Genomic DNA, 11,138 nt, shown 5'->3' with positions numbered 1-11,138 from the left:
CTCATGTATGCATCCATCCATCATCTATACCTGCTGCTTCCTTTTCTAGGGTCACGAGGGTCACAGGTGCCCATATCCATCAGTCACAGTGTGAGGGGCGGGGTACACCCTGGACAGGTCTCCAGTCTCTCACAGGGCCACACATAGAGACAAACAAGACTAACAACCATTCACTCTCTCACTCACACCTATAGGGATAATTTAGAGTTAACCTGACAGTCGTTTTTGGTCTGTAGGAGGAAGCCGGAGTATCCAGAGAGAACCCACACATGCATCAGCTCTGACAACTGAGCCACTAAAAATACAATTTTACAGAAATTGTATTTTAATATTGTTTTTTTATGAAGAGTATTTTACATTATTCCAACAATGAACAATGTCTGGACTAAACAGGGATGTACTGACAGTTAGATACTTTTACTCCTAATTTAAAATATTTCTAATCAACAGGTTTCTTAATGACAGTGGAAAAAGTAAAGTAAGAAATCACAAGATTTTACCTGTAACTGCATCCAGCAGAGAGAAGAGCAGCAGAAAAGCCGTTACAATCATGGTTGTGTTGAACTGRTGAAATCAGGAAACGATGCTCACTTTGTTCAAACTGTGGAGGAAGTCCAGGGGGGTGGGGTCGATTCGGTACAGACCCTCACAATTTTGCAAAATAAAGATTTTGCCCTGCAMTAAATTGTTTGAGGAAACTATACCTTTACACAATACAGTATATAGAAAAATAAGCATATCCACTGTTTTTATAGACAAAATTATAGATTATGTCTCTCAAAAGTCACCTCCCGTCTCAGCCTGACTGGTTTGGTCCGTTGAACACCTGGTTGTGACTGAAGGGCAGATGGGTGCTGTTCTAATAACTAATCCATGTAATAAGTGCTTCACTTTAACAGTACAGTAAATAATCCTGCTCGTCCTGCAGCTTGATCCTCTCTGAAAATATTTCATTTACGTTATTTTACTCAAATCTAAATATTTTAACCTTTTTTATGTGGAAACGCTTATTTAGTGATAACGCATGAAGAGATGTCAGATTAAAAGAATTGTCTGGTCATTTCAGTAGCTCATAATTTCTTTTGATAGACATAACAATAAATCAATATTTAATTTTTGTTTGATTCACTGGTGTCATTTATTGGATACATGTCTTCTGCTCATTAACGTGTATTTATTTATAGATTCTTGTAAATCTGTTAATCTGTTTTYAACRTGGCTCAAAACAAAATCTGTCAACRGACAAATTTTTACCATTATTATTATTCGTCSTGCAAACTGAAAACAGCGAAGTGAYTCRGTTTTCTCCTCTTTTTATTACAACCATCTTTACATTCTTGTATCTTACAGTGAACTCTCTGCTCCAAGATTTATCTAAACAGAAAAATAAGAAGCACTTTTATTAAGTGTTTATTTCACAGTGTTAGTAACTCAAAAATCATTTGAACAAACTGCTTCTCCTTTATTAAACAGCCTGTCATTAYCAGCTGATTGTTTACATTTAAGGTGCTTGTAGAAGTGTGAAAAAAGTTTCTTTCCAGTTTTAAACAGCAGCTTTATAGTAAAATCATCTCTGTACACATTTTAATGCATTCTGTGGTATTTAAAATATTTTACTCTTGTAACATTTCAAACATTATCAGCTAACATTCTGATGTGCAACATCATGTTCCTAAAGTGCTAAAATACAGTWTATTTACATGAAATAGAAACAGCTGTGTGAAAACACTCTATAAAAAATGTAATACTCAGAACAAACAACCTCCATTACATTTCAGATGCAAAATAATTGCACAGAATTGAGTCTACTGCAGAAGAAATGTAAAAATATACATGATACCAAAGAGGAAGTTGGGTGAAACGTGTGCAAACTCTGAGTTTTGCCATAAAAGACTTGTCAGTSTCATCTGACTCGTGTGTTAAAGCACATATCCATTTTTGTAAAAGTTTCCATTATGGAACAAACTTGAAGGTGGGGAACAAAATAATCTTTCCTTAAAATAGGCGGGTGTTTATATTTTTACTTTGTCTCAATTTTGAAAGTGTGGAAAACTACACAACTGTTTCGTTTTATTTTAGTCATTTAACCCACTGGGAAGCACCTAGAAAACTAGTGTTTGTTTCTTTTGAAAGTCTGATCAGTGGTTAACTCTACATGTATTCAGTGTGTGTGAGGAGGATCTTATCACATCCAGAGYGTTCTGTTAGGTCATGTGTTAGAACAAACTGTGAATAACATGTATTGTCTTGCAAACAGAAGTTCCACCGTTGTTTCCCTTATGTGTTTATGATTTAAAAAAATTAAAACATTTCAACAGTTTCACTGCTCCTGACTTCCATGATGTTTTYTCCAGTTTAAACCAGTTCGTCTGTTTACACGTTGCTGATGCGAACGCCGACCGGACCGTCTCTAACTCGACCACGGTCCTCCCTGTAACCCTCCTCYAGTCGGATCTTCTCGGGATCCAGCGCCTCGGACACGGGCCCACCTCCGTTGCTCTGGTACCCGTGCAGGGGGCTGGGTGACTTAAAGACGGGGGTGGTCTTAGTCTTTGCCACTTTGTCGAAGAAGGAAAAGTCTGCCACGTATTTGCCCGACTGGGAGAGAGAAACCACGGGGGGGAACTCGTAACCCCAGAGGATCTCGTCCGGCAGGTAGGAGGTCCGAACCTGGCAGGTGGCGGAGGTCGGCTCCACCGTGGCGCTCATGATCACCATCAGCTCGAAATCAGCCAGTTCTGGGTCTGTCCAGCCGCCACCTGATGGGGGATAGAGGGGTTTAAAGAACACTTTGAGGATAACTGTATTGTTTTTATTTGCACATGAATTAGCAGTCTAAAGAAAAGATACCACTGAAACAAAGTACAAAGCATCTAKTTACTGTTCTCTCTTGAATTCTGTTCAGAAAACGAACACAAACAGAAAACACTTCTTTATCCATCTAAGGGACCATGGAAATCTTGGGTCTCTGTCAATCTAGCAGACCGAGACCCATTTTAGAGGTGGTCTTGGTCTGCTTCCAAACAAACTCTGGTGCGGTTCTCTTCTGGTGTGAATACAGACCAACCTTGAACCAAACCAGCTACAGGAATCGTGCCTTTTTTTGGACTTCAGGGGCCACTGTAGCAAAGCAACATTAGCCCTCCAGTATTGCTAATGCTAACACTGAGCTACAAACAATGAGCTGTTGTGGGACAAAGAACTTGAAGCATCTMGTCTCCTTTAGGTTGTGTCACGCATTTGACAACACTGTCCCAAAATTATAATTATATCTTCGCAAAACTGCCACTGAATGATCTGCTTTTGATATTCTTAATAGTCAGTTGTATTAAGAGCACATTCTTTATTTCCTGGTCTGKGCTCTGTCTCGCCCCCGTCATTTCTGAAAGAATAGGAGCAATCACCTGCATGGCTTTGTGTATAAATTACAGTCCACTTGCAAAAAGCACAATGTGAACGAAAACCACACCAAAAGAAATAAATTAAATTCAGTATTTAGTCCGGACCAAACAAGTGGACAAAAGGACTTTCCTGTTGTGAGTACACCCTAAACGTCAGGAACTAGGTACAAAAACCTACTTGTCTTCACAAATGAGAAGTTGAGCTTCTTTTTGCTCCACCTCAACTCAGCTTCAAAAACAAGAAGCCGTTTTTATTCCTCTTCTTCAAAGTTCAATTCTCAACTTCTGCCCTTTTAATAATACACACTGTGCTGATGACATGACTTCCTGTAAATTTAGTGTGAAAAATGTAATGCTTCAGTGCWTACAAGAGGAAGGACCTTTGGCCTAATCTAGAAAGTTCAGTTTTGTTCTACAGTGTTCCACTCAGTCTCATTGGACTGTGACTAGAAACTTGTTGGAAACTCTGAGAAAAAAACACACAAATTTTCACTTGGAAAAATTTGCACAAAAGTTTAGAACATTTAAGACTAAATTTGTTTGACATTTGCATGCATGTTGCCAAAAAAAATACAGCTCTAGTGCTTACAGAAACCAAACTGAGAATGGTTCAAGACATGTTCCAGATTCACCCAGAGTGATTCTGCAACTRTTTTGAGAAAAGGTTTCTCTTGCAAATTCTTTCAACATGATGAAATTTGCAGCAGCACAGAAGTGAATCCCTGCAGCTCACGTGAGGAAACTGAGAACCCTTTCAAGACACTTAGGAAACACATTTCTAGTTTGTCTCTGTGACAAACATCCCAGTGATAACAGGCTTCAGGATCATCGTGTCCTGCATGACTGAAAACACAAACATGTTGGGAAGCTTCTAATTTACAGTAGGAGCTTTAAAAAAAGAAGTGGCAAAGTTCCTGCATTTTGGACTGGATACACAATGACAAATGTCAACTAAAAAAAACACAACAAGAATTGATGTCACTGACATCTATCTGACATTCTATTGTGACCTTACCACAACAAAACAATGTTTTTGTTGGTTTTATGATGCTTCTCTGTTCCTCTCTCAGTTTTGTTACAACAGAAACAGGGTTTCCAACATCGGTTTCGTCATTGGCCACCACAACACATCCTTTGAAATGATTCAGCATCTTAAACGTGAAGCAAAACCGGCAAGTTTCTTTTCTCTCGACCGAACTCACCCTTGGCTGCCCAGGCTCTCAGCGGGCTGTTGTCATCGATGACGTGGTAGAAGGTGAGGGGAAGGATGAGGAAGGGGCTGTCGCTGGAAGTGTCCACTTGAAACGGCACGTTCCTCTGATCCAATCGGACCGTTTCTCCTTCCTTCGTCAAAGACGTTTGAAGCAGTTTTCCTGTCACCTGAGGAAGAATGGGTGTGAACAAGTTATTTGAACTGAACTGGCTCATTGAAAGATTGGTACGACCTGTTCCCAATCATAAAGGATAAAATTCTTTCAGTTCAAAAGTCCTTATTTATTGTATGCCTGGAAATCAGCTTTGGTACTCCTACATTTAAAAAGTGGAGATTTCTCAGATATTTACAATTATTGTCCAACGTCTATACTTTTAACGCTGACTTAAGTACTTCAACTTTTACTAAATGACTAATTTCCTTCAGATAAAACATCAAATCAGTGTCTGATGATAGTGGTTATGTAAGTTATAAATGGTATTAAATCATTAATTTTCTTCTCAGTTGACCCTTCAGGGTTATGGGCGATTGGTGCTTGTTTCCAGGGGTCATTGGGCAAGAGGCAGGGTACACCCTGGATATGTTGCTTCCCACAACAAACACACACTTACACCCATAGGGACTATTTAGAGTCTGAAGTTKAATTAACATGATTTTAGTCTGTGAGAGGAAATACAAAAAAAAACTTGTCTATGCAGAAATGTTCCATCTTAGTTTCAAATMCAAGACCTTTTGGAAAAAGTGCTAAACAGCTATGCAGCCATATTATCACATGCAGCTTGAATCAGTGACTTATTCTGAGCCAGTGATGTTCCATTAAACTATTAGAATGTGTCTGTTTGTTGTTGTCGTGTCTGTTTTGTGCACTGTGTTCACCTGGCAGCCAAGCAGAAGACTCTTCCGCATATTGGCCACACGAATCATCAGGCAGGGTTGACCCTCRTAGGTGGAAACCACAGCATGTTGACTGAACTTGACCGTCTCGCTTCGCTTCTTCGGCCGTGCAACCTGATGAGAAAGAAACTCGAGCTCTTTTGGTTTCTGTCAAGCTTTCTCAGACCACATTTCCTGTRCACTTGTACTTCAGACAGAAAAAAAGATGAAAGAATACAGGAAAGTTTGGCCTTTTGCCACTCTTTTGGGTTGTGTTTTGGGTACCTTGGCCAGAAAGGTCCCAGTGATGAAGATTTCCATGAGCATGGTGATGACCAGCTGGAGGATGAGGAGGATTATAGCAGCTGGACACTCCTCTGTGATGCAGCGGAAACCATAACCAATGGTTGTCTGGGACTCCAGAGAAAAGAGGAAGGCCGCTGTGAGGGTCTGCATCTGCATCACACAGGGGGTGTGGTTTGATGGAGGATCAAACTCTGGTGGAACATGKTGGAAAGCAGAATTTGTTTAGATACTTGTTTTGCTGCATGACTTGTATGATGGTTGACRTATTGTATGATTTAGTGAACTCTGAAAACATGATGAGTCATTACAGGGGAGGAGGTGATTTTTGAAATATCTGCAATGTTTCCTTTTAAGTCTAAAGTTCCGTATTCTGTGTCRGGAAATGCACCAAACACTGTTGATGTTGCTTCTGCATTACTGATCATCAGATAGTGTTTGTGGTTACAGATGCAAAGCAGCACCAAACTTCATGAAAATGAACCGGTTCATGCAGCGCCTCACCAGCTTCAACTCAAAAGTAGATTAGCAAACACAATCAGCTTCTCATGCAGCTGAAACATTAACCATCTCATCCAGACCTAGTTTTTAAAGTCACACCTACAACATGTTTGTTTTCACACTTTTTCAACGATTTGCTTTCTTTCCTTTCAAATGGGCCTTGGTTTACACCTACTCTGTCAGAGCTGCTTTGCTGAGATATAAACAGGAAATAGATTTAGACACCCTAAAACTTTCACAACCATTTTTCAAAAAAACTGAGGCCTCTGTAAGTGTTCATGACCACACAGGCAAAGGTTGAGAAAGTAAGTTTTGTGTTTGGGTGGAGGTTTTGTCAGGAGTTATTGTTTAACTAAAATGACTTCACTTTTTTCCAACAAACAAATAAATCGACTCAACCAGCTGAAACTGCTGTTAAAGGTCTGGTAGATAATTGTCCTAAAGTCAAACAGGAAGTACATTTTGTGGTCATGATCAAATCTATTTTAGAAATTTGAAGTTTTTGTAGCTGTGGATCAAGATCTGAAAATTAATTTACAACTTTAAATTTCATTCTCGGACTCAATAAAAGTACTTTTGYACATAATGTGTTTATAAGTGAATTAGGAAAAGCACTGTGAGTTCATTATAGAAGAGTTTTGATCAAATTGTCAGACAGAATTTAAAGTGTGTGTGACGTGTGTATTCTTAAAACACAAAAAGTCAAAGAAAACATCTTTATATGTCAAGAAATTGGCATAAAACACAATTTTACCCATTTTGTCATACAACTAGCATACTTYCTTTTGAACTTGGCTAGAAAAAATGAAACAKGAAGTGACGTCAAAGGGGGGATTTTTTTAAGAAAGAAAACTCTGGTCTTTGTTTATTCAAACAATGTTATTTGAACTCTGACTTTTCTTCATCTCTCTGATAGASACTCAAAATAATCCGAAGAAACATCAGATTCTTCTCTACAGTCTGTTGTTGGCCATTTTAGTAACACTGCTCACATGCAGATATTCCCCTTTGACATCACTTCCTGTTTCTTCACATCCAAATATCTCAACAACAGTTCATCGCAGCAGCGTGAAATTTGTTTTGTAGTATCCTGTTAATGTTGTTGTTCCAAAAAGGCATTGATATTTATTACAAAAATTTGATGTCACAGGCACTTTAAGACATTTAGTTCAAAAATAATTGAAAAGTCTCACACAATAAATTTTTAAAAATGTGCATTTACACCTGCAAAAACTAGCTGGATGTTAACTGTGACTTAGCTGTTGAATGTTTACAGCTTTCTACTCATCTGTGGGTTTCATTTAACTATCATAGTTTTAAAGTTTTGTTTTGAGTCACATTCTGTAGTTGACTCAACAAAACCTGAATCAGTTGAGGGGTAGAAACGGCCGTGATGGCGGTTTTATTCTTACAGTTCTGGTTAAGATTTTCAAGGTTTTCACTCCAATATGACTACGCTGGGGACTCAAAAAAATTCTATGTTCTCATAAAACTGTGGAGCTAAAAATCTGTAGAAACTCCAGAAGAATTTCCTGCTGCTCTGGGACGGTTTTTACTGAAACCTTGATTTAAGGATGGGACAGATCTTGTGGGTTGAACAGTGGGAGGATGGTACRTTACACTCGTTTGACCACCCTGTTAAATCTCTGGCTCTCTCACCCAGCAGGTCTCCGTGAACCAGAGCCACCAGGTACCACACCACRCCGAAGAAGAACCAGGTTCCGGCGAACGTGGCTGTGAACAGGAAGAACTTGTAGCGCCAGGGCATTTCCAGAAAGGTCGTCCAAAGGTCACGCATGTAGAGCGCGCCCCTCCCGCTGATGTGCTCGATGCGAACGTTGCTGCGGCCATCTTTGGAGAGGATGCGCCTCCGCTTCCTCAGGGCCCCGCCCCCGGCAGACGCGCCGCCGCCCAGTAAAGGTTTCAAAACGTCTGTCTGAGTCTGGGAGTGGCAGACTTTGTGAGGGGAGGAGCTACGAGAGCAGGGCGGAGTAGCAGAAGTCATCTAAAATAAACCAAAGTATAAGTTAGTCTTCTTTTAACATCTTTTTAAAACAGAAAYATCAGATGACAAACAGATCCTTTGATGCAAAAACATGCTCAAACTTCCCACTCTGACTGTGGGTGACTTCCCAGCTGCCACCTGCTTTATTGGGTATTTCACCTCAAGCAAACAAAAATATCAGTTAAATTAATTTTATTCAWAAAAACATAAACAATTGAAGCCTAGCATTCCTTGAATGAATTATTATAACGCATCACTTTTTCTGCCAGTGTTTCTGAGAAATAACAGTTTTGGTCAAACATTAAGCATAATATTAACTAGACATGGGTTTTTACGGTGTAAAAACAAGTGTGTATTGCCTTGTAGCATGGCTTTGCCTGCAGCAGTGGACTTGCAGAATGAGCTGAGCAAGTTCAAATGTGATTTCTATAGCAGCTTGTGTTTGTCAAGTCAGCAGGTGTTTGTAATCAGGGTAATTGTGTGACAATATGAAGTTTGAAGAGAATTTTAGTTAAAGTTGCTGGGTTTTGAACCCTGATCTCCCACTTGAAAGTCCATGGCATTAACCATAAGACCATTGGAGCTGTATGAAAGCACAGTTCAAGTGTTTTTTTCTTTGTGTAGAAAGAGGCAACATTGCAAATGATGATCGTTGACACAAAACTGCAATACAGTATATTTCAACAATATAGCAAGATTTTATAAGATGTAAATGTTTACAAGACAATWTTATAGTAAAACATTAAAATACAAAGAAATTAGTATAGTAATCACTGAAGTACTGAGTTTAAATATTATTAAAGTACCAAGCTGAGCACATAAATCAGGGGCAGTATTGGACCGATACAAGGCTCTATTGACACCCATTAATAAAGTTTAAAAATTAATATTTCAAAAACTATAAGTTGTACAGGCACCAAAAAGCATAGCCTGCATTTGGCACAGGAGCTTTACAGATACAAATTACAATGTCAGCTCCAGGACAAAGTATGTAGGAGGAGAAGCGTGCCGAAATAGAGGATGACTTGGATGGGGAACGAATCACAATAGTGTGCATTGCATTGGCAATGCACACTGATAAGAACATCCCTGCATATACAAATACACAGTTTTATCATGTTTTACAAGGAGTTCCCTGTGTTCACAATGAAAACGTTTTACTGAAAAAGTCCTGAAATGATAAAGAGCAGAACTGCTCACTGTTGGACACCTTTTTATAATGAGGTGACTTCACTAGAAAGTGGGTGAGCTGTGACATTATTCATTTTTTAAAAATCCCCTAATGTTTTCTAAGCAAGACCTTTGTTTCCATAAAGTAGAATTAGTAACATTTTCTACTAAGGAAAAAAATCATCTTGTTTTGGTCTTTATCTGTTGTCATCATCTGACTGAAGGAGGAGGAAGGTATATATTTCCTGTTGAGGTACCCCACAAGTCTAAAATATTGAGAAAAAACATCCAAAAGCTGTCATGTTATTGAGCAAATGAATAAGAAGTAAACAACTAAACATGTGGGCAATGAGCTTACGGTAAATCTGAAAAACAAAAAGCAGTAAAAAATGGATCCCTTGTCACCACTTTGAGTGTTTGGGGACTCTTTTTTACAGCATTATTTCATTTAAAAATTCAGGTATTAGATCACAAGCATAGAGACAAATTAAAATGTTTTATCACAGATTTGGACCAAGCTTCACTGTATGATATACAGCTGATGTTTGCAGAACACACCATGCAGGATGACACACAGGAGAGGCATGTAATGAAGTGAAAGGAGGGAAAGAAAAGAGTACAGTGAGGGCAACAATAAGGTGCATTAACCCAACAAAACATCCACACARACTCATCTGTGGGTCCAAAGAGAAAAAACAAATCTGGCTCTGAAGGAGTCGGTTRAGGTGCGAATCTTTGTCTGAAATTTGGGTCGTCGTCTGGATAAGATGTTGTTTTAAAAGAGCTTTTTGTTCATTCGGAGCAGAGATGCATTTCGTCAACAAAGAGTTGATTTTTAAGTGGAAACTGGAGACAGCAGAGTTTGGTACAGTAAAGAGCTGCTTCTTTGACGGGGTTTTTTTGCAGTTTTACGTTCAAGATCTTCACACAGATTTCACTGTGAGAATTTCTCAATTATTCTTTTTTTAAATGTTAAATGCTTTGTGATGTTTTCCTAAACTAAAAGTAGTTTTAATGCCTAAAGTGGTGAACAAAAATAAATAAATTAGATTAAATCATCATTAATCAMTGTCAAATTAAAATGAATTCAAACAGAGAAATAATGTAGTTAAAAACAACAGTGAGAAACAAGATATCCCTCTTAAATACAGACATTTCAGTCTTGTCAATTTATAAGACCAGTCAAAAAAGTGCAAGAATTTGCATTTTGCACTATTGGATCTGAAGAAGGTTCTAAGTAGAGCTTCACGATGTTAAAAGAAGAAATCAGTGCAAGAGACAAGAACTTTTGAGCAGGAATTTTCTGAAAACTGCATTTACACTCAAACATGATTTTTTCAGCTGATCAAAAATTTAAGATCACAGCTCAAAAAAACCCAAAAACCTCCCAAAACAGAAATCAAAGTGTCAAAAAAAGGACTCAGTAATGAGTAGCTCCACCATTCTTGTTGATGACTTCAAACAATGGTTTAGGCTTGATGCCAGTGTTTCCAGGAGGCTAGTGGGAACGTTGCTCCAAGTGTTGAAGATGGCTTCACGAAGGGCATCCACTGTCTGGAACTGATGTCCATTTTTGTATACTTACGTATCTTGCCATCCATCCCCAAATGTTCTCAGTTGGGTTTAGATCCGGGGAACATGCATGATGGTCCAAAAGAGTGATGTTATTCTC

The 11,138-nt window shown here is 38.7% G+C and overlaps 2 protein-coding genes across 2 annotated transcripts in view; both read right to left on the bottom strand.

The window, feature by feature from the left end:
• The window catches only part of LOC106520793 (uncharacterized), a gene marked incomplete in the record, with an annotated part of 21,685 nt that extends 21,168 nt beyond the window's left edge, over positions 1–517 (bottom strand). Inside the window, 1 exon segment of the mRNA XM_014013047.1 lies at positions 501–517.
• Positions 518–1,311: 794 nt separating this feature from the next.
• Positions 1,312–11,138, bottom strand: part of LOC106520791 (ATP-sensitive inward rectifier potassium channel 10) — a 12,103-nt gene continuing 2,276 nt past the window's right edge. Inside the window, exons 2-6 of the mRNA XM_014013045.1 lie at positions 7,951–8,296; positions 5,773–5,984; positions 5,491–5,622; positions 4,604–4,781; positions 1,312–2,759 (exon numbers count right to left, since the gene is read on the bottom strand). Coding sequence (XP_013868499.1) covers positions 2,374–2,759; positions 4,604–4,781; positions 5,491–5,622; positions 5,773–5,984; positions 7,951–8,296 — 1,254 coding nt within the window. The 3' untranslated portion in view covers positions 1,312–2,373. The remainder of the gene's footprint in view (positions 2,760–4,603; positions 4,782–5,490; positions 5,623–5,772; positions 5,985–7,950; positions 8,297–11,138) is intronic.

Source organism: Austrofundulus limnaeus, unplaced genomic scaffold (assembly GCF_001266775.1).
Source record: "Austrofundulus limnaeus strain Quisiro unplaced genomic scaffold, Austrofundulus_limnaeus-1.0 Scaffold97, whole genome shotgun sequence".
Classification (NCBI taxonomy): domain Eukaryota; kingdom Metazoa; phylum Chordata; class Actinopteri; order Cyprinodontiformes; family Rivulidae; genus Austrofundulus; species Austrofundulus limnaeus.
This window is presented reverse-complemented; position numbering and strand designations above follow the sequence as displayed.